Source organism: Electrona antarctica (assembly GCF_951216825.1).
Source record: "Electrona antarctica genome assembly, chromosome: 14".
NCBI classification, from domain to species: Eukaryota; Metazoa; Chordata; class Actinopteri; order Myctophiformes; family Myctophidae; genus Electrona; species Electrona antarctica.
In genome coordinates, this window is record NC_136795.1 from 21,312,053 (window position 1) to 21,335,019 (window position 22,967).

The following is a 22,967-nucleotide window of genomic DNA, read 5'->3' on the forward strand; positions in this document are numbered from 1 at the left end:
TATATCTCTCCATTAGTGTGCAGAGTCTGACAAAAGACGCACGTTTCATCCGAAAGTCATTTTTCCATTCGGCGTCTGTATATTCTAAAAGAACTATACGCTCCCACCAGTCTTGGCTTCGGACTTTCATCCATTCTCTCCTGCTCTTTCTTGGCGGTGGGGGAAGAGGCGCAACTTGCCGGGGAAAGTTTGTCGCGGCTAAACGCAATAACTGGTGACGTTTCACCCGACTCTTTTTTTTAGCCTGAAGTAAAAAAAATAGCTGTTCAAATTGCTGCTTAACTAAAAACAAAATGTCAATACAAATGGCAGTAGCCAGGATACGCTGTCGTGCGTCCATCTACATTCACTTCACTTCCCTGTCAACTCAAATGTCAAACTTGTCTTGAGCAGGTTACACCCCAAACCACTTACTGCGCATGTCCAAAGTTATTCGGAATGAGCATGCATGTAAACACATGAGGAATGAGGAATACCTTTATTCAAATTCCATGTAAACAGTTGAGTATGAATCTCTGTTCGGAATGAAGTCATTCATTCTGAATACATTTTGTGCATGTAACTGTGGCCACTGATAGTGCTGTTGCTTAGTATGAACACACACACACACACACACACACACACACACACACACACACACACACACACAGGGGCAATTTCAGTGCAATTATGATGACAACTTGATGCAATTAAAGACACAATTTCCATTTTTATGATTCATGATGAAAAGGAGTATATCTACTCTACCAAGCATCACAATTGTTGCAGGAATGTTTCACAAGCCATTTGAGAGATTCCTTTTCAAAGTGCAATAACATTGGCCAGTACTTTGACTGGCTTAAACAAGTCTGGAATATATGGTATTCTTATCTAAAATCTAAATGGCAGTTTTGCAATGGGATGGCCAGTTGGCTCTCAGCTCCTTGTTGATGTAATAGTAAATCCAAGCCACGAAGGGGAATACAGTGATGGCCACAGCGGTTGATACTCTGAGTGTACCTATAGGACTCCTGAGGAACAATTGTACAGCAAAATAGAAAAAAGAAAAGAGATTGTAAATAACATTTCACAGGATTGGAAGCACACAGTAAAATATGTAGTGTAACCCATTAAGACCTGAGGCTGCAGATTCTACAAATGTCTTCCACATCAGTAGTTCTCACACTTTCAAGAGTTTTCACAAATGTTCAAAAATAGCAGATGTACAAGCTCTGCACTGTGAGCTTTTATATCTGCTGTGTTTGAATAGCCAACACAAAAACCTAAAATGACACAGATGCTTTCCCGGTTGTAATGGGTTTGTATCCATTTGTAAAGAAGGAGGAAGTCTGCACACCGTTTTGAAAGCTACAACGTTTCGGCCTCTGTGGCCTTCGTCAGGTATACCACAGACCTGTCAGGTATACCTGACGAAGGCCACACATGTTTTTTTGGGAGCTTTCAAAACAGTGTGCAGCGCAGCTTTTTAGTTTGCCTCTTTTGTTCGAGCACCCGTTGAATTTGAACGTGTGTTGCTGTCATAAAATCATCTTACCTTCCAGAGTGGCGACACAGAAGGAGCCAGATGACTGTCAACATGAGACCAGAAAACTCTCTGGGGAAAATTCAGTCAGACAACTCTTAGAATTAATTTATTGAGCATAATTGAGCATAGATATGAAGCATAGATTGGCGTCAGGGCTCTGTCCCTATTCATTCCTTGTAACATTAACATTTTAGTTAAGTAAGTTATAAGCCAAATAGAATTACAAGGAATTAATTAAGACCCCATGCAGGGGAATCTAGAAACAGAGCCTACAGGTGGATGCTGGGGAGGCGGTGGGATTTGCAAAAACTTCATGAGCAGGTTAGCACAGCAAGTGAGGCAGGGAGGGAGGCAGCAGCAGTGATGCACGTCCGCACAGCAGGAGGGAAGCCAGGAATGAGCAGGTAGGCACTAGGCAGAGAAGTTTAAATAGCCGCTCTGATCAGGTAAAGTGCATGAGACTAGTCACCTGAACTAGCTACACAGGCTGCGCATCATTAGTGAACATAGGTAAAATCCTCAGTGTTCATTTCAAATTACAAAAGCTGGTTCCATTTTTTTCTTCTTTTTTAAATAAAGATAGGTAAACCCAAACCTCTACCAAATAATGCAGGAACCTCACATATGGATGGTGCTGATACTCAAATGTTGAAAAACTCTTTAGGCAATAGAGCATCATAGTCCCTTGAGACAGAATGCCGGCTCACACTATGTTCACCACCTGACAATCTGTACTCTGTACTTCAGAAATGCTTAAAAAGAGTAGAAAATAAAGCAGATGTCTCCCCCCTACAATACACTACCGTTTCCCCTTAATAATTCCTACTGTAAAAATCCAATTATCCAAAGATAATCTTATCTTGCTGCTTAGCAGAAATGGACATTCTAAAACATATGATATTTTGTAGACACAAGATATATTTTCGTAGACACAAATGACAAACGTATGACAGCTTCCTGTCGCAACTCTTGCAAGGCAGAGATAGGTAGTAGACACAGACTTTCTGTAGACTTTCTGGAAGGGTTGTTTAGCTTGAGAGACTACTTTAGAGCCTAACAACAGTGTTGTGTTTGCTATATAATTGTAGTTTTTGTTTATGGAAGTGCTGAAAGACCTTTTTACCTCCCTTCTTCTTCTTGGAAGATGTTTGTAATCCTCTCTTTGTAAAGGGTCCATCCCAACATGCCAACAACTGCACTCGAAATGATCAAATGGAGGTCAGCAATACTCCTCCACGTAAATGATTCTGGAGTATAATGAAAACAGATATCAAGAAGAGATCAAATCAACAGTGTATATATCATATTATTATAACACACACATTATAATAATACATGTTCATCACATAGCCTATAACCACACGACCCATAGCATCCCTATATTTTGGGCGAACATTTGTCAAAAAATAAAAGAAATAGCATAATGATAATAACTAATATATATAGTATAAATCCTTGATCGTCAAGTATTGGTTAAGTGGTTCATGTTTTAATTGTTTAGGCACTAAATTATTAGGACATTGTTGAGTCTTAGTTTACTAAAGCTGTAGGTCTACTGTCAGAATAGACACAAGATCAATAATAATAATAATAAACTTTATTTATAGAGCGCTTTTCAGAACAAAATTCACAAAATCCCCCCCACCGCCCACCCCTTTTTTTCCCCCTCACTGTATATGTTTCTTTTCCCTTTTTACCTCCTTTATGATGAATTCCTGTTCTGTCTATAGAAGTGTCTATTTGTACGTCTCTAAATGTTTTGATGATTTGAACATGGTGGACCCTATTGGAAACAAGTGTAATGCTTAATTGGGTCGTCCACTCACAGTTAACAGCCTTTGTATTGAGTTTGTGCTTGAAATGTACTGTAATTCTGCAAACTGTTAATAAATTCTTCAATCAATCAATCAATCAATCAATCAAAGTGCTTTACATTGCATATAAAATACAGTACAATAGAGGTAGTTTGTGGGATAAATCAACAAAAAAAAAAACATTGTTTAAATCATTGAACGGACAATAAATAAAATAACATAACACCACATAAACAATAAACAGGCTATGTATGTATGTATCTATGGGAAAGCCTGTGTAAAAAGAAAGGTTTTTAAGATCAAGATGACAGTATTGCTAGCTAGTAAATAAGTTAAATGGCTCAATTGGAAACTAGGAATACAGAGGCCAGGGCATACTATAGCTAAGTTAGCAAACTGTATTGAGGTTGTCTTTTAACAGAGACCTAATTTACTTTAAGTAACATTTATTTTAAACCCTCACCTCACCTGTCACGTGAGGTTTGATGCCAATACATAAACACAGGATTGCAGGAACAGCATATCCAACCTGCAACACAAAATGTATATCATTCATGACTAAAGTCACTAAACCAATGATTACCAATAAGTACTATAATAAATAATAAATGAGGTGTATCCTACCATCCACCACCCTGCATCGGGGTCATTTATCTAAAAAATAAATCAGATATTTAGTTACGTAATTGTCAATTGACATATCTGACTTAGCCTACTTATTATGGACTTATATTTTGATCAAAGATAACACGTACAGCTCACCTGTACATACGTTGCTAAAGCGAAGAAGAAAGACATGCAAATATTGCAGACTTTCCACAAAAGAAAATAGTATGTTTTGGTGTGATCCTGATCCTCCTTGTCGCTAATATGGTCCATTGTACTGTAACTGCTGCACACGACGTATGACAACCTTTACATAAAGTTAAACAACTTCAGACAAGTCTATGTAAAATGTGTAAATAAAGAAAGTACAGACTCGACACTTCCCTGGCTCGCTGTGACTGTCAGATTTCATAGGGCAGATTCGTCCGGCTTTGGCAAACTGCAGCTGGGAAACTTCAAACTGTTTTATTGCGACCTTTGTCAAATGATTTCTCAGTTTCCGTAGTGTAGTGGTTATCACGTTCGCCTCACACGCGAGTTGTAGAGCTGAAACCATTTATGTATGTGTTTGTTTGTGTATTGTATCTTGAAGAGTTGTTGTGTAAAGGTTAAACGTGATTATTTATTATATCCCGCTGGCCGCTGCATCGGCAGTTGTCATAACAACCCACTTACCAATTGCAGCGCGAGGTGGTCCATCCGTCCCACCGGGCTATGGGGTCAGTATGTGTTTGACATGGGAGAATTTTATTACTCTAGGGAGAATTGAGAATAAGAATAGCAGCAGATCTAAACGCTAACAACAGAGAGCTTGTAGATCTGCTATTTTCGACGCGACCAGCTGATGACAGTGGCTCCGCTAGCTGCCTGCTGCAGCTACTGGCTGCTAGCATTGCAAAACCCAACTGTTGTTTTTGTTGAGGTTATTATTAATATAAGACATATGTGGTTGGTTTGATTGATTGATTGATTGATTGAAGAATGTATTAACAGTTAATTATAGTACATTTCAAGCACAACTCAAGCACTAGCTGCACAACTCAATACAAGACATTGAGTTAATTATGATTGACCATTATTATGACATAATGGTTTATTATGATTGAATACCCCCCCCAAGTCTTCATAATAATGAAATCAAATCAAATCAAATAAAACAAAAAAAGACAGGGCCGCAGGAGGGTGGAAGAAGATAGGGAGAGGGTGAGGTTGCTTTAACTTGCTTCTCAGTGTAGGCTACTGTAGGTGGGTTGTTGCTGTATTTCTGCATTGCAGCCTCTCTGTCTGTCTGTCTGTCTGTCTCTCGACTCTCAGACTGTGTGACCACCCCCCTCTCTCATAGAGTCTCTCTCTCTCTCTCTCTCTCTCTCTCTCTCTCTCTCTCTCTCTGTGTGTCTCTCTGTCTGGCTGCTTGATGGAATTCAAACACACAACAATGGCGACTCCCTGTAGCAGCAGCAGCAGCAGCGGTCCTACTCCCTACACCACCAACTCAACATCATCATCATCGCCGTCATCGTCATCGTCATCATCCACAAGCCACAACAACAGCAGTACTAACGGCGGACCTACAGCCCAGCAGCACCACCAGACAACCCGACAGATCACGACCATGACCAACAACATGCAGGGTAAGGGTCCAGATTAAACCCAGATTACATTCTAGTGAAGGTTATAGCCTATATACTCCACCGCGCAAGGCTGTCGCTCGCCGAAAAGAACCGACGCTAAACGTCGCATCGCGAGCATACAGTGTCGGCTAGCGACTCTTCTAGGCTTTTTCAGCTGCAGTGTCACTGTGGAAAAGCATTCCCTGGGATTATGATTCTATGGTTTTAAAAGCATCTTGTTTAGGCGATTGCTATACATAATTGAGAATAAATGTTATTACACTGTTATTACAGCTATAGACCATGGTTCTCAACCTGGGGTCCGGGGACCCTCAGGTGTCCTTGGAGGGGTTCCAGGGGGTCCCCAGCTAAATTATTGATAGTGAGTGTGAGTGTGTACAAATGGACCCCTCATGGGTCCATTTGGTGGTTCCATTTTATTTTTAAAGTACACTATCAGAGTAATGGAGGTCCATGTGGCCTTATACCAAACTGGGTGTCCCTGAAATTAAAAGGCAAAGGCCTGATTATCACTGATCTAAAACTAAATGTAATGTTGTGTCCTGGTGGCCATTGACTGGCCCACATACAGTCTTTAATGGGCTCAGATAAATTAGTCGATGAGCTGCTTGCATTTCTGTTTAATGAATGATCATTTCATGTGAAAACATGGAATTTAGCTACATAACTAATTTGTCCTTGGTGGAACTGTGTTGCCTCACCCACATTGCAGTGGTTAAAGCCACCCCCCCTGGGACCACCAGCGGTCTGTGAGGGGTTCCCAGGGGGTCCTCCCCACCAAAACGAGGGAACAGTTAATTTTCACAGGCTAGAAGAGATTTTACTGTATGTTTCACTCTCTCCACTGATATCTCCCCACCTACAGTATATCGAAACCTGTACTAAATCTAATCTAATAAACAATCTTCTCTTATTGTCCAAAAGTATTGGTCCAAAATATTTTCAAATGAAAACTACAGAATGTGAAACATTGACGATCCGGTTAAGAGCCTGCATTCTCTTTGGGGCTTGTCAACACAAGTATCTTAAGATTTATGTCTCATTCCCACCACTGTGAAACCGATGCCTCTTCTAGAATTCAGCTTTTGTACAAACAATGTATCATTTCAAACTTGCAGAATCCAACACCTGCTGGAGATGTCAAAGCGAAACAGGTAGCTACACACTTTATTGATTTAGTATATGCCTAATTGATGCTCTGTCGTAGGACAGTATCCCATGCAAAAATGTTTTGATGTAGATCGACATTTTCTGGCATGTGACACTGATATAATAAAGTATAAATCAGGCTTAAGATGAAGTATCAATTTGTAAACATTATTATCATGTCTGACTGCATTTTTCTTTTATCTTTTAATTTTTTTGGCATTATCCTATAAGAACTTCTTTCCAACTGACTTTGATTGAAGTGATATATGTTTTCATGAAAACAAAAAAGATCTTGATTGGATACAATTGATATTCTGACCGAAAAATGTATTTTCTGTTACTAACACAAACATACTTCCACACCTTTAAGGCAACATGTTTGTACACCATTAAATTGTCACTGCGATCAGAAACACTCTTCTTGTTTTTTGGTTGGTTTGTCACATTCCTATCATGGTATCATTAATAAATAAATTGAGTTGCATCATGTCAACTTCTGCTTAGGTACTGCTTTTGCCCCAGCAGTTATGAGCCAAGAGATGTAATTGCAGTGATCTCTAATGCTTAATTTATTCTCGATTGTATGATGCTTTCTCTTGTCAAAAACATTAGTGAGTTTGTAGTTTTTTGCTGTTTTTGACAAGCGATGACATACTGTAGTGTAAATCAGGAATAATGCATGCATTACTCCTAACAAACCTTTTGTTTGATATTACACTTTCACTTTGCTTTATTGTTATTTTTTTTCTTTCTCTACATTTCTTTGACAACTTGTTTTCCCCCTTACCTTTATGCTAACGTTACCTAACTCTCTACTCGATGCCAAACGACGGTGAGCCTCCCCCAAACAAATGTATTGACCTGTAATGTTTATCGATGAAAATGTCAACCTTTTAATGCAGATTCATTTCCAGATCCCCATAAGAGTATTATTTTTTGTTCTTTGTTTACTCTAGGCCTGGGCAACATAACAATAATTTGATCAATATCGTTGACATGAGACAAAATATCGTCTGGATTCTGGAATTTTGGATATCGTACTATCAGTGGCAGTGATATGGTATTTTCTTGGTTTTAATCAAGTTAAATAGCCAATTGCTAAAATTGCCAATTGCTAGCTATTTTCAGTCTGAAAATGTATGGCCATTTTGTTTTGTGTAAAAAGTAATATTTAAAAGAAAATTAATTTTCTGAAAAATATAAAAAATGTTTATCATAATATTATATTATTGTCACACTATCAATATCAAAAATATCAAAACATTTAGCAATATTTGATTTTGACCACATTGCCCAGCCCTAGTTTACTGTCTTTCAATGTATTCCATTTATAGCTTTTGTATTTTCATGTTTGTTTGCATGCAAATGCATAGTCCCGCATTTTCATACTGTGTTGGAATGCGTTGGTATGTTTCCCAGCTCACACTGATGCAAGGCTGATTTCTGTCGTAGAGGTGTTTACCTGTCCACGTTGGAGGTTGACCTTCAACTGGAGCTGTTATCTTTCGGTTCATAGTGTGAAATGGACATCCTGTGGAACTCTGGGAGTAGGCCTACATTCAATTCTAATCCAAATTACTTTTGATCTGGTTGGTGAAAGGTGGAACTGAGAACGCAGGGGAGGGACTCTGTCTCATAATACAGTCTTTTCGTTTGGTTTCAAATGTGGGTCCCTCGGTGACAGTCAAAGCAAAAAAAACTAAGAAGCATATTGGTCCTTTAAGTTAAGACAGCTCGAGATCCATAAGAGAATGAAACTAGAAAAAGTGCTCCTCGGAGCACAGGTCTCCACCAGGTCAGGAACGTTTGTGATGTTTGGACAAAATGTGTAGGAGTAATATAAACTTTTATTTTAGGGTAGCGTGCATAGCGATTAGCGTGATCATGATTTGAGGCATTTTCAAAACGGGCCACACCTGCAAACTTTAGATGCCAATCTTAGCCAACTACGATAGAATATAAAACATCACACAGATCCGTCTTGATCAAATGACTATAAAGATCATGTGTACCTATTTGCGTGATATTTAGAGAAAATCTGAAGGACTAATATAAAACAATGTGTTTCATATAAGTCAGCCTCCTGGTAGCGCTATAAAAGGCATATTTGAAAAATGCAGGCCAGATGTTTTTCCTTGGCCTCTAGGGAGTGTGCATACAAACTTTTACGCAGATCGGTGCAGTTATAGGTAAAGATGTGATGTGGCTTCTTATTGTGTCACCATAAGGCTGATTTGACATTTTTTGTGGCATTTCTTCTTGGGCCTAGTGGGAATGTGCGTGGAAAACTTGACAGAAATTGCATGCTGTGTTCATGATTTAAGGCATTTTGTTCAAAACGGACCAATCCTTTCAAACTTTATGGACAATCGGACAGATCCGTGTTGATCACATGATAGTGTGTAGTTTGTACCGATTTTCGGATGGATAAAATATGTGTGAGTAATATAAAGAAATGCGTTTTGGAAAAATCAGCCTCATGGTGGTTCTATAACAGGCCTTTCTGGAAAATTTGGGACAGAGGTTCAGAATTGGCATGCAGGGAGTGTGTGTGCACAGTTTGGCCAACGGTGCCGGAGATGGTGGTGGAGACAATAATCACTAAAGCCCTCTTTCAAAACTAGTGATAATATACAAGCTCGATGTCATGTGTTGTGAGCATAAGGTGTTGTTAAAATGGAAAATTCAAAACAACAAACTGTCTTTTCACCTCTAGGCTTTCAGATTAACCTGTCTGGAGCTCCCCCAAGTAAGCAAAACGACGTGTGTTTGCTACAACACCACCAGTTCTCAGCCCCTTTGCTTCCGTCTGACACAGTCTGGTATGAGGGATCTGTCCTGTTGTTCTGCACTAATCCAAGCCAACAGTCACCAGATCCTAGTAGGCGTGTGCCGCTAGCTAATAACATAACTAGAGCCCAACCAATATATCACTTTGGCCCATATCGGCCATTATTCAACTTTTTTAACGACATCGTTTTCGGTATCTGCAGTTATCCAGACGATGTTTCAGAAATGAGCAGAAATAGCCGATCTACAGTACAAACACAATGTGTTTATTAATAAAATCAACGTTTTTCAAATTGATTAGAGTTGATTTAGCACATTTTTTTAGAATAAAATATCGTTAATCTGTGCTCTAGAATTCTCCAAAATCTGGATAAATATCGGACCTGAAAATCTGGCATCAGTCGGGCTCCACATGTATTGGGTCAATGTGACTTTGCACACATTTTCCTCTCCCTGGATAAAGGTGTGTGTGTGTGTGTGTGTGTGTGTGTGTGTGTGTGTGTGTGTGTGTGTGTGTGTGTGTGTGTGTGTGTGTGTGTGTGTGTGTGTGTGTGTGTGTGTGTGTGTGTGTGTGTGTGTGTGTGTGTGTGTGTGTGTGTGTGTGTGTGTGTGCGCGCGCGCGCGCGCGCGGGGGTGCGGGTGCGCGGGTGCGTGTGCGTGATTTATACTTGCGAGCAGTGTCGTGCACCGAAAGTAGCTCACAACTGACCTTGTAATGTAGATCTACAATTTTTGGCTTTTGTGTTAGGCACTCAAAGATATGTTTTCTGTGTCCCAAAAACGTCCCAAAATATTGAAACTAATGTTTGCCCCAGTACAACTAGCAGTCTACCACCATTAGGCTAAAGCAAACACAGGCGAGGTCCTCCACTGTTTCTGTTATGGATCTTTATCGGCACAAGCCTAAAGGCTTTTAGGGCATCCACTGGCCATGCTGCCAATATACTCAAATCTCCTCTGTCCTCCATCCTCCAGCATGACAGTGTTATTGGGAAATTGGTGACTTGCCGAAATATGTGACCATCTTGTGGACTCAGCATAACATAAATGCTCGTACGTAAATCACTGATGTTTGTTAATTAACAGAGTTTAAACCTCGCAGTATTTAGGCCACACATTGCAAGGCCTCAATGTGTTTCATGTGAAGTCCACAAGATGGTCACCAATTGGCAGGTCACCAATTCCACCGGAACGCCGCCATCCTGGAGGACGAAGGAGGCAAGGAGACAGGAATGTGAGTATTGGGATCTGGCTATATTGGCACCTGGGCACAGAGGTTCACACCTGGTGGGCACCCTCAGCTGGCATCGCCCACTCGTTGATTTGAATACACCTGTTGTAGAATAGCTTGTAGATCGGTTATTTTGTCGGTTAAGAGAATAAAAATAAATGCAATTCTATAATGACATGACCAACATAGGGACACCAGGTTGGAAGTGGCTAAAATACATATTTTCAGGGTATAGAATTTCCCATTGAATTGGGAAATGAGTGAGTATAAAGTACTGATTTAGTAAATAAAAGTTGTATATGTAATAATGTGTGGTTGTAAAACAAAAATCCCAAGGCACACCTGGACCACTGCATTAATTGACTATAGTTCCTATCAAACTCTGTAATGGAAGCTCTATCTCATATCTTCAGTGTGGTACTAACAAGCAAAACAATGTAGTCCCTGGTGTGGTCAACCAATTTGCATTTGTTTCATCCTACACAAGCCACGCACACACGCACGCACGCACGCACGCACGCACGCACGCAGACACGCACACACACACACACACACACACACACACACACACACACACACACACACACACACACACACACACACACACACACACACACACACACACACACACACACACACACACACACACAACACCTAAGTGGCTCTCTTGGCATGACTTGCACTTGAGCATAGCTCTTGCTTGTTGAGACAAGGGCACATACTCCAAAAGTTTCGTTTCAAACTGTATCTTACACTTAAATCCAATGGAATCTTGAGTATACACATTCTTGTGGTATTTTGGGTGGTGCAATAGGCTAGAGAGTGTGGGATGCTTCCTTTCTTTTCAAGGTGAAATCAAAGTGGTTGGCCTTCAAAGCATGTCTTCGTCACATATTTGTTGGTGTCTTCCTTGAGTGCGCCTGTAGACCCCATGGGCATGGGAATTGCAGCGTGAACGCATGCACAGTTGTGGGATCCATATGCGCATGCTACTTGTCATATATTTGCATTTGAAAGGAAAAAATCCATTGTCTGTACTATGACTCAGTGGTAAATGGTAATAGACAATAGACCTTTTCCCACAGCAGCCATATTAACTAAAATAACTTATTTCCATCACAGGTTTTTAACAATGATACTAATTACAACTCTGCTACCTTTTACATAGCAGAGTCTTTCCAGTGAGCCATCCTGCCTTTAACCCGAATAGTAGTATTAATTAATAATAATTACTATTTAATAATTACATTGGTAACAACTATGAAGGAAACAAGTATTGTATTTCAATACGGCTGCTGTGACAAAAAGCCTATAATGTAAGAACATTTATTGTCAACCTTCTGAAATATGGTGAGTATTAATTAACCAACCACTTCAGGAGTTTGTAGATACGATGCTTTCACAAATAAGAAGAAAAAGAAGAAGCCAAAATAGGGACAATTACAATTTAGCTGCTCTTATCCAGAGCGACTTAAAGATCAGAATATGCAGTGCTCGTGTACTGTACACATGCCAGGGTTAATTTGTGTTAATTTGCAAGTCAATTTCTTGTAAGACATTATACAAATTTTCATGAACTCGGGAAACTCTAGGAATGTACTGTATGCGTGACTATAATGTGTCATTTACACCTACATTTCAGTAAAAGTTTCTGTCAATGACCAAATAATGGCTTAACATGGTTATCTTATCTACAGAACAGTATGCCACCGTAAATTGGACATACGGCGGACGTTTTTCCTTCATTATCCCTCTTCCCAATTTAATCAATAGCCTTGTGGAAAATGAGCCATTATTTGTTCATGGATAATCTAGTCAGCCAAACACAGAAGAAGGAGGAGATAGCTCTATTACAAACAACGTTTGACAGTATAGTCTTATTCGGGGATGGAGTATGGATATCCTAGTCCCTTAGAGCCAGTGGATGAATATCCTAGTCCCTTAGAGCCAGTGGATGGATATCCTAGTCCCTTAGAGCCAGTGGATGGATATCCTAGTCCCTTAGAGCCAGTGGATGAATATCCTAGTCCCTTAGAGCCAGTGGATGGATATCCTAGTCCCTTAGAGCCATATCGTAGTCCCTTAGAGCCAGTGGATGGATATCCTAGTCCCTTAGAGCCAGTGGATGAAAATATAAAATAAAAAATAGCAAATCAAATATAACATTTCAGATCATTCAAATTGTCTTTGGTAAAACAAACTTACACATTCAAATACATTTAAAGGAATGTATTAATTCTACTCATTATTGCTTATCGTCGCTGTCAGGTAGAAACCTTGTATGTCCAAAACATTTCGTTTTTATTACAATTTAATTACATTTTTAAGAATATTCTAAAATAGTGAAAATCTACAAGCTTACAGCGGTTGTGAGCTTGTAGATCGTCTATTTTCACTACTTCTGTGCAACACTCTGATGAAAACAAAACATAGAAAGTTTAAATATGGAGAGATACAAGCTAGGTTTCTGCCCGACAGCAACTTCATACTGGTTTCTCATTCTGCGTTTTGTGTTTTTGTTTTATAATAATCTGACGTCATTCAGTCCTTTGAATTCATATGTTTGTCTTGTTGAACCCATGTTCCTAAATCAAATGGTGATTATGCTTACTTTTATTTACTATCAGGTAAACGCAAAGCTCTGAAGTTAAACTTCGCCAACCCTCCGATCAAATCCACATCTCGATTTATGCTGAATACAGCGGGGCCACCCTTCCAGAACCCTCACATGTAAGTAACCACCATGGACATGGACATGACATGAACTTGGCACTTGGGTGTGGGGTGCTCCTCTGTTGAGTGACTTTTATCTTATTATAATTACTTTTATGCACATGGCCAGTGTTGTTTGTCTGTTAACCCTTTGACGTTGGTGTAATTGATGTTTTTTGTTTTAAAATGTTTTCTTTTGGGGATTTTTTCTCTCCAATTTATGTTTAACTATGGTATATTCTGATGGTAATCATTGTTATAGTGCTCTCCAGCTCTTTGTTAAAACAGAAAATATATTTTAGGTCGAGTCCAATTTCATTCAATCAGGAGAGAGAATTCCACAAAGATCATTTATCAGTTTCAATTTTGTAGTGCTCCAGCTCCAACTTTGTCTCCTTATTTATTCATTTGTTTGTTTGTTTGTTTGTTTGTTTGATTGTTTGTTTATTTATTTCCTACATTTGTTCTTGTCGATTCTGTACCCTGTATGAGTTCTCTCTTCCGATTGGATAATATTGTAATCCTGACCTGAAAATGTATTTTCCGTTTACTAAAGAGTTGCGGAGAGACAGGGAGACCCCTCTTACTGAACAAACACTTCATAACGATGACAGAGATATTTAACACTTCTATCTATCATCTCTATCTATCTATCTATCTATCTATCTATCTATCTATCTATCTATCTATCTATCTATCTATCTATCTATCTATCTATCTATCTATCTATCTATCTATCTATCTATCTATCTATCTATCTATAAATGCACCAATCCACGTAACTCGAGAACCGTTAACCCCACCGACTTCAAATTCGACACACGTGTTCCACACCACCACAGAACCGCCCGGGCTCTGGACCGGGCCCCTGCCCAGCGTCCATATATGGAGCTGGCCTGTTCTGACCTCACAACACTCCATATTTGGGCATGCCTGACACAGAACTCCACAAGCTGGCCTGTTCTGACATCCCAACACTCCATATTTGGGCATGGCTGACACAGAACTCCATATATAGGAATAAAAGGACACAGAGAGACATACAGAAATCTGACATCATTCTGACGTCGGGCATAAAAGGGAATACATAATATCTGGGTGGGGCATTTCCAACTTGCATCTTTCCAAGTAGGCCAGTGCCCAATGGGCACCTCTCTAGTATTTTAAAAATAAGTAAAAACAAACAAACAAAAACATGAATGACAACACTTTAAATCGAATATATTTCATGATACAACAAAATATATAGTAGGTCTGCTATTTTCACTAATTCACTATTTCCCCCATAATGACATGCCAATAGGGAAATGAAAAGTCGTTAATATTTCAGCTCCACATTTCTTGTGCATGCTGCCACTAGGCCAAGGAAGTCAATCATTTCTTGTGCATGCTGCCACTAGGCCAAGGAAGTCAATCCGGAATATCTGTTCATATACTGTATATTATGTTTATGCTTTTTGAAATGTGTAACTGTTTAAAACTTCAAATTTATACTGGAGTTTGGATTGGGCTGAAAACTACAAGCTGATCCTCAAAGATGGAGATAACTCACATCATAGTACTGACCGCTGACATCATAGATGTCATCGACGCCGGCAGGTTGAATGTGGTTAATAATATTAATATTTTGATGTGTAGGCCTACCTATCTCCCCCACACACACACACACACACATACACGTGTTGTACTGTATGTCTTTTCGTCAGAGAGAGGATGAGGACGCACAGTATTGAGTCGTCAGGGAAGCTGAAAATCTCAGCGGAGCAGCATTGCGACTTCACGGCCGAGGACCTCAAAGACTTGGGCGAGATCGGACGAGGGGCGTACGGCTCTGTCAACAAGATGGTGCACAAACCATCCAACCAGATCATGGCTGTCAAGGTGATCATGGTGTTCTTCACTGGTGTAGCAGAGAGTCAGGCAGAGACCAGGGACCTTGTATTTCCTCTTTTTATGTTACGTCAAAAACAAATTGTTTTAGTTTGTTGTATATGACAGTGTTGCATAAAAGTAGCGAAAGCAAGCACACAACGCGTTGCAATGCGACATGTGACATATAGTGCTGCACAATTCTTGCTCAAATGTGAATCTCAATTTTCCACCACAAGAATTGAGATAACGATTCACACACGATTCTAATTTTTTCCCATGAAATATATGTATCGTCTGTCTGTCTGTAGTTGCTGAACATTACTACATTCAAAAGGTGGCACCTGGAGCCAACTACTGTGGCTTTAACCCATTCTGGGCGGGAACCCCTTTTGGTGGTTACATACATTATGTTATAATTTAGCTATTGAAAAATAGCAGATCTACAAGCTCATAGCGCGGCACCGAGTGCCGCGCTATGAACTTGTAGGTCTGCTATTTTTGAAAAATCGTTAAAATGTGCCTCAAATCTTTCAGAAAATTGTCATGATTTAGACAAAAAAAGAATAAAATTTCGACGTCAGGCCTGAATGGGTTAAACAGACAACATCAAAGTGCTTGACTTAAACCTCTTTTAAAGTCTCAATCTAGATCACCATCTTTTTTTCGATTAATCGTGCAGCACTAATTTAACAAAAGTATTCAAGCTTGTGACTAAAATAACCACATTGGAAGTGGAACAGCTTATTTTTTCATTTCCTGAAAAGTAACTGTTACTATGACTTTCCATAGTTGCACAATGCATTTCCATGGTTTACGTGTCTTTAATTGTATTAAATCACTTCTATCTGAAGGGGGGGGCTCTATAATTGGTACGCTCTTTTTTTCCTTGACACAAAATCTCTTTGCCGAAAACCGACAATCTACAATAGCCCATCTACAAGCCGATCCATTGTGAGCTTGTACATTGGCTAAAAGTTTGCCTTTTATCACACGCTAAGGTGGGAGGGATGCTAGGGTTCATGTTGTTAATGCCCTTTAGACAGTATATGCCTGTTGTGTACTTCACAGCTGCAGAGATCTAGAGACGGTCATTATTTGGCGCTGTTTTTCGCTCGCAGGGTTTGGGGAAATGTCTGCGCCACAACTATGCAGTCGAACCGTGCGCTGATACTCTACACCTCAATCCAGTGCTATAGTCCAGGTTTTTTCAGATATACCATAAGTAAGACTTAAGGATTCCATGCGTGGTCAATGGATGAAATGATTAGCAGACAGTATACGCTTTTTTTTCTGCAAAAACTTTGGCGCGGCATACTAGGTAGAATATATAGCCTATAACGGTAGACTACTACATCACTGCCTTAATCCCATGTACAACGTGCTTATAATTTATTATTTTAACTAACATCCCTATCATGTACCATATCTGTACCATCTGCTGCTACGTGTGATCATGCACCTTATATCTTAGATACGGTACATACCGCGCTGGATAGATATACTAAATGTGTAAATAATATGAAGATACGTGTACTGTATACACATGTGTTTTTATTGATCTTTCTCTCTCTTCCCCTTACTCCACCTGCCCCCCTCTTCTTCCCGTTCTCTTTTGATGGAAATAACAAAAACGATGGAGCTTGTGCAAAAACGAATTCCACCCGCTGTTTCACACCTGTAAACCTGTGATGTAACGATCAAGCTGATTCTTATTCACAGAGAATCCGATCAACGGTTGACGAGAAAGAGCAGAAGCAGCTGCTGATGGACCTGGACGTGGTGATGAGATGCAATGACTGTCCCTACATCGTCCAGTTTTATGGAGCTCTCTTCAGAGAGGTGAGAAACGCCTCAAACGCATAATTATCGCGTTGCTGTAGAGCAGTGGTTCTCCAACGTTTGACGGTATACAAATATATCCAAATGGATCCTAATGGGTCCATTTGGCTCCATTTGTACACTGTCAGAGTTACAGACTTGTAGACCCCCCTCAAGGAACCTTCTTCTTCTTCTTCTTGTGGGGTCCTCAAGGAACCTTGAGTCCCTGGACCCCACTTTGAGAACCACTGACATAGAATATGCATTAACCTGAATCCTAGCGAACATTCTGCCAAGAATGGCAGATCTTCAAATAGCAGATCAACGCGTTGCGTTCGGACCCAGATCTCTACCAAAGTTGGATTGTGCTTTAAGCCTAATTTATGTTTACACTGTCGCTTGCCAAACAGAAGAACATTTTATGTTACGTTATGTTATGTTATGTTATGTGATGTTTATTTATTTTATTTGACATCACATCACAAACCAGATCCATTGTGTTACAGCACGAGTGCTACTTCTTCTTTCTTTTTTTAGCAACTTTGGCTTTTCTAAATAGAATAACATTAAAACCAAATCAAGTACAAAATAAATAAATAATAGTAATTGTAACGCCCAAGTCCCTATACTTGGGTGATACTGGCTGCCGAGGAAGTTCAGACGTGTGATCAAAATAACTGATGTCCAAAAGTGTCCGTTGAGTAGAAGTTAAATTATATTTATTATAGTGCTCAAAGTCCTATACTTTGTCATATAAAAACAAACATAACATAAATCATCAAACGCACAGGATACAGATCACCAGCCCTCATGAACACAGTCAAAAACTGGTTTACCTCTGCCACTGGCAACACCTGAGACTAATTAGGGCCAGGGTTAAATACCCTCCCTCCCTGTAACCATGGCAACCTAGATTGGCAACTTGAATGAACCTTGGAAAACAATATGGTGGCTCAAATGGCTCTTACACACCCACCCCTAATTGCTACTGGCATACAAGAAAGAGCAATTTTAAAAAACAAAAAATACAAAAGAGCCATAAATACAAAATACAAATAATTTAAGGCAACTCATATTCATTTCAGTTTTACATTTTTACAAAAAAGCAGATTTCAGAGAGGGGATAAATGACTGAGTCAGACCTGTCACCTGCTTAAACTCGAGTCTTTTATACGTTTCTTTCTTGAGCTCTCCCATCTTCTTTTCCTCCCGTTTCTTGAGCTTTGCCATCTTTTCTTTCACTTTCTTTGGCTCTGCCATTTTTCTCTCTTTCTCCTTTTCAAGCTTTTAGCTGCCACCTTCTTGACGGCAGCCAGGGACATGTTGCTCCATTCCTTGGAGCCTGAGGCAGACACGGCCTCGACGACCAGCTCAGTGATGCTGGGGCCGGTCTTCTTGGGTCGTGGAGCTGCTGCCTCTCTCTTGGCAGCCTTCATGGCCGGAGCTGGAGAGAACAAGAAGGATGGACTCCTTTCTGCACCAAGTGGCTTGGTCACCACTCTACTCAGTCTCTTTGTGACAGCTGATTCTTCAGTCAAGCTGCTAGTCATGGTGGCATCTTGCTCTGCCTGCATCTCCTGTGGCCTTGGAGCCTCGCACTCACACCCATAGTCTTTGTCACAGAATTGAGCAACACAAGCTTCAACATCAAATATGACATCGTCATCTTTGTCTCAGTGATTTGTGGCAACAGAACCCTCAATGTCGATCACATCATCATCAGGGCAATAATTTGGACCATACAACCACTTGTCCATTTCATCATTAAAATGATCATAACTTAGATCTTTAGCTTTGTTCCATATTGTGTCATTGTTGGCATCAATCACACTCATGAATTCACAAAATGCATCTTTTGCCTCTTTTATATATTGTTCATCATTGAATGAGGCAACAATCTCTTTTCTAGACAGCTTATTCCGTTTTGCTTCTCGCTCCCTCTGCAAACTTTCCAACTTGTCAGACAACGCTTCTTCTGGCGTCCAGATGACCATGAGTTTTCTGGTGACAGCCCCACTGACACCAGACTCAAGTTGAAGCACATTGTCATTCTTTGGCTGTTTACCAGCGCAAGATAGCGCCTCCCCTTCGCCCATGAATGAAATAAACGTCAATGTTCAGATGGTCACACAGTGAAGAGTTAATAGTGCGTGCACATGCTCCATTGTTGTTACTGTTGAGCGCTGCCTGCGCCCAGTGCGCCGCTGGATAAACCCTAACCACGGCGCTGACGGTGGTCAGCGCAAAAGATGTTCTGTGTCTTTGTGGCTCGGTCCAGTACCGACCCGACCCGATCTCGGCTGGCCTGCTGAAGTGATGACGTCCCCGGTGGCACCCCTGTAGCTCCGGGTGGCAATCAATCGCTTGCTTCTGGTAACAGCAGCAGTCAGCAGAACTTGTTTGTAGAGCAGTGGACGATCAGTCCGCTCCACGCCAACACACAGTGTCACACACGCCTTGTCCGTGCGTGTCCAAACGAACCTCGCTTGTAGTCCGACTTGTTCCCTATAAACAAATCTTCTTGAACTGAGGCAGTTTTTGACCTAATGTAACGCCCAAGTCCCTATACTTGGGTGATACTGGCTGCCGAGGAAGTTCAGACGTGTGATCAAAATAACTGATGTCCAAAAGTGTCCGTTGAGTAGAAGTTAAATTATATTTATTATAGTGCTCAAAGTCCTATACTTTGTCATATAAAACAAACATAACATAAATCATCAAACGCACAGGATACAGATCACCAGCCCTCATGAACACAGTCAAAAACTGGTTTACCTCTGCCACTGGCAACACCTGAGACTAATTAGGGCCAGGGTTAAATACCCTCCCTCCCTGTAACCATGGCAACCTAGATTGGCAACTTGAATGAACCTTGGAAAACAATATGGTGGCTCAAATGGCTCTTACAGTAATAATTAACATAATCAAAATCAGACCCAACACATTATCATTCCAATAACCAGTCAGTAACCATTCCTGTAAGCACACACACCACCTGTCTCTCGTTTTAGATCCGTAGTGAGACTGACTATAAATTAATATTCATGTGTTGGTTAACAATGGTTAACATTGGTTAACAATGTTTGTTCCTTAACAATTTCTTTGTTTTTCTTTCAGGGGGACTGTTGGATATGTATGGAACTTATGTCTACCTCGTTTGACAAATTCTACAAATATGTATATTGCTCATTAGATGATGTGATTCCAGAAGAAATATTAGGCAAAATAACTTTAGCTGTAAGTTGTGTGTGTGTGTGTGTGTGTGTGTGTGTGTGTGTGTGTGTGTGTGCGTGTGCGTGTGCGTGTGCGTGTGCGTGTGCGTGTGCGTGTGCGTGTGTGTGTGTGTGTGTGTGTGTGGGTGTGGGTGTGGATGTGTGTGTGCAGTATATATACATCTATCTTTAAATTCATAACATGTCTTATAATGTAAAAAAAACTATTCCTTTCTAAAACTGTGTTTCCTTGCAGACTGTGAAAGCACTTAACCACTTAAAAGAAAGCTTGAAAATTATACACAGAGGTAAGATACAGTTGCTTCTTAACCACCTTATATACTTTGTTGCCCCGTGTCCCCCAATGGTATATAGCCTACTATTTTTCCCTCTACACAAAATCTCTTTGCCTGCCGGAAATAGCTGATCTCTGTGCTCACAATTGTGAGATTGTAAATCAGGGGTGCCCAAAAGTTAGATTGTGATCTACCAGTACAGTAGATCACAAAGGCTGTGCAGGTAGACCACATGACATCTCCCGAAAATATCTCTCTCACTTGAATTAAGGTGACTTGATTGAATAATTGATTGATAAAAAAGGGCCTGTCAGATCAAACCCACAATGGTGTTGCTGTTGCACACAAACGTCAGTAGCATTACAAAGTTATATACAAGAAAACCTACCAATTCCATTTCTCCTCTCTATTTCCTGTTCCAAGTGTGTCTTATGTAACCATTTCCAGCAAAGGGATAATAATTATTTTGGTCAGTAGATCTTGTTGAGCTGGTCAATTTGAAAGTAGCTCTCATGTCAAAAAAGTGTGGGCACCCCTGTTGTAGATCAACTAATTTATGTGAATGTTTGCATATTTTTTCGCTTATCATGACTTGCCCAGTATAGTGACGTTAGCGTTCATGTGGTTAAGTGCATTACTTGCGCTGCGATATTGTTGGTCGTTACTATATAACGCTGTCGTTAAGGGCTGCGTGACATTGATACAAAATAAATAATCATCATAATGCTATAGGCTATTTTAGTCAAGTTAGATTTGGGATGCAATTTTATACCGTATTCCTGTCAAATACATGCAGTTTGCCTCTTGATTTGTAACAAATTCCATCTCTCCCCCCAGATATTAAGCCATCCAACATTCTCCTGGACAGGGGTGGCAATATTAAGCTGTGTGATTTTGGCATCAGCGGTCAGCTAGTGGACTCCATTGCCAAAACCAGGGACGCAGGGTGCAGACCATACATGGCTGTAAGTGTTTTTAATTATTTTCAATTTCTTTATTTATGTTTTTTGGGGCGGTGTGGGGGGTGCATGCACGGCGCACGTAGGGCTCCGAAATCGCATACCGTCCTGCGACGCACAGAGCGGAACGCAACGAGGCGCTGACAGTCACGAGCAACTGGAATTGAATTCCGCGGGTGAAGGGAACCATTGCGGTTTTATGTTCGATGTCTCAATCAATCACCGCATTTATGAGCGCGTCTGTAGTACTGTACGATGTCTCAATCATGTTTATTAGCACTCAACTTCAATGTCTCAATCAATGCGTTTATGAGCTGTTTTAATGTCTTAATCATGTTTATGAGGACACTCCCACAGCGCCAGTATGTGCATGTAACATTGTAACATACATGCCTACCCAGGGTTGCCATGTCTGCCAGCTTATTATAAGCGACTTTGGGCTTGTTTTTCTGTAAAGTCACTTGTAAATATTGGTAGTTTTTTTTGTTAGTTGCTTATTTGGGCTTGTTTCCTAAATTTTGATTAAACCAGTGGTTCTCAAACAAGCCCCTAAAATGTCATATTGTATTATGTATTGTATTTTTCCCAATCTGAAAATGTTTTGTGCCAGGGACCCACGTACCAGATTTGTGTTGTTAAAACGTTTCAAACATATTCCACATTTGTCACTCTTTAAAATAAATCGCAGATCTACAAGCTACAAACTTGTAGATCGGCTATTTTAAAATATGGTAGCCAATGTTAACAGGTTTATATGTTTAAAGTGCTCATGTAGCCTATATAGTAGTCGCTTTTCTCTTGAGCTTGTTTTCAGAGACCTGGTTGCTCATTTCTCTCGCAAAAATCTGGCAACATCTGGCCATCGTCACTGGAGTTTATTTTTTGCAAGGGGGGCCCCCCTCCTCCTACTCAGTCCACTACGACCACCCCAGCAGTTTCCATTCTAAATTTGACGATGTGGCTATAAGGGACGTAGAGGCACACCTCCGCCACGCGTTCTCTGAAAGGCCAGGGTGGGAGGGTGGGTGGGCGGAGGATTTCATTCATTCATGTCTGGGTCAGAATGACCCAGGAGGACCTCCCTGTGGCCGTGAGCTCACAGCCCAGGAATCTGAGGAACCGCACGTCTCCGGTTTCCTGTTTCCAGTCGGCAGCCCTGTTCATCCCGCCAACCGATTACTACGCAGACAAACACACACACACACACACACACACACACACACACACACACACACACACACACACACACACACACACACACACACACACACACACACACACACACACACCCTCTCTCTCTCTCAGACCTGCGGTGAGCAATATCTGACGTTAGAAAAACCAAACACTGTCTG

General features: G+C 40.5%; 2 protein-coding genes across 4 annotated transcripts in view; one reads left to right on the forward strand and one right to left on the reverse strand.

Moving 5' to 3' along the window:
- Positions 1–579: 579 nt before the first annotated feature.
- On the reverse strand, positions 580–4,235 carry tmem220 (transmembrane protein 220). Its single transcript, XM_079521144.1, has 6 exons — positions 4,102–4,235; positions 3,964–3,993; positions 3,808–3,868; positions 2,649–2,772; positions 1,535–1,594; positions 580–1,010 (listed from the first exon to the last, which is right to left on the reverse strand). Exons 1-6 carry the CDS (start codon positions 4,216–4,218, stop codon positions 878–880), a joined length of 525 nt encoding a protein of 174 aa, XP_079377270.1. The 5' UTR covers positions 4,219–4,235; the 3' UTR covers positions 580–877.
- Positions 4,236–4,533: 298 nt separating this feature from the next.
- The window catches only part of map2k4a (mitogen-activated protein kinase kinase 4a), a 24,800-nt gene continuing 6,366 nt past the window's right edge, over positions 4,534–22,967 (forward strand). Inside the window, exons 1-10 of one of the 3 annotated variants that reach the window (XM_079521108.1) lie at positions 4,534–4,664; positions 5,398–5,576; positions 6,695–6,730; positions 9,442–9,474; positions 13,374–13,476; positions 15,165–15,339; positions 17,050–17,169; positions 20,266–20,385; positions 20,617–20,668; positions 21,494–21,621. In XM_079521108.1, the coding sequence (XP_079377234.1) occupies positions 4,660–4,664; positions 5,398–5,576; positions 6,695–6,730; positions 9,442–9,474; positions 13,374–13,476; positions 15,165–15,339; positions 17,050–17,169; positions 20,266–20,385; positions 20,617–20,668; positions 21,494–21,621 (951 nt within the window). In that variant the 5' untranslated portion in view covers positions 4,534–4,659. Of the gene's footprint in view, positions 4,665–5,397; positions 5,577–6,694; positions 6,731–9,441; positions 9,475–9,526; positions 9,548–13,373; positions 13,477–15,164; positions 15,340–17,049; positions 17,170–20,265; positions 20,386–20,616; positions 20,669–21,493; positions 21,622–22,967 lie in introns of those variants that run through there. The other 2 variants (XM_079521109.1, XM_079521110.1) reach the window with 2 other exon arrangements.

Bases quoted from the DNA above. Each gene is read 5' to 3' on its own strand.
- tmem220 (XM_079521144.1), bottom strand. From the start codon at position 4,218: ATGGACCATATTAGCGACAAGGAGGATCAGGATCACACCAAAACATAC. The intron at 3,869-3,963 runs GTAGGATACACC...TTTGTGTTGCAG, and splicing joins CCGATGCAGGGTGGTGGATG to GTTGGATATGCTGTTCCTGC. The intron at 2,773-3,807 runs GTGAGGTGAGGG...ATTATACTCCAG, and splicing joins CATCAAACCTCACGTGACAG to AATCATTTACGTGGAGGAGT.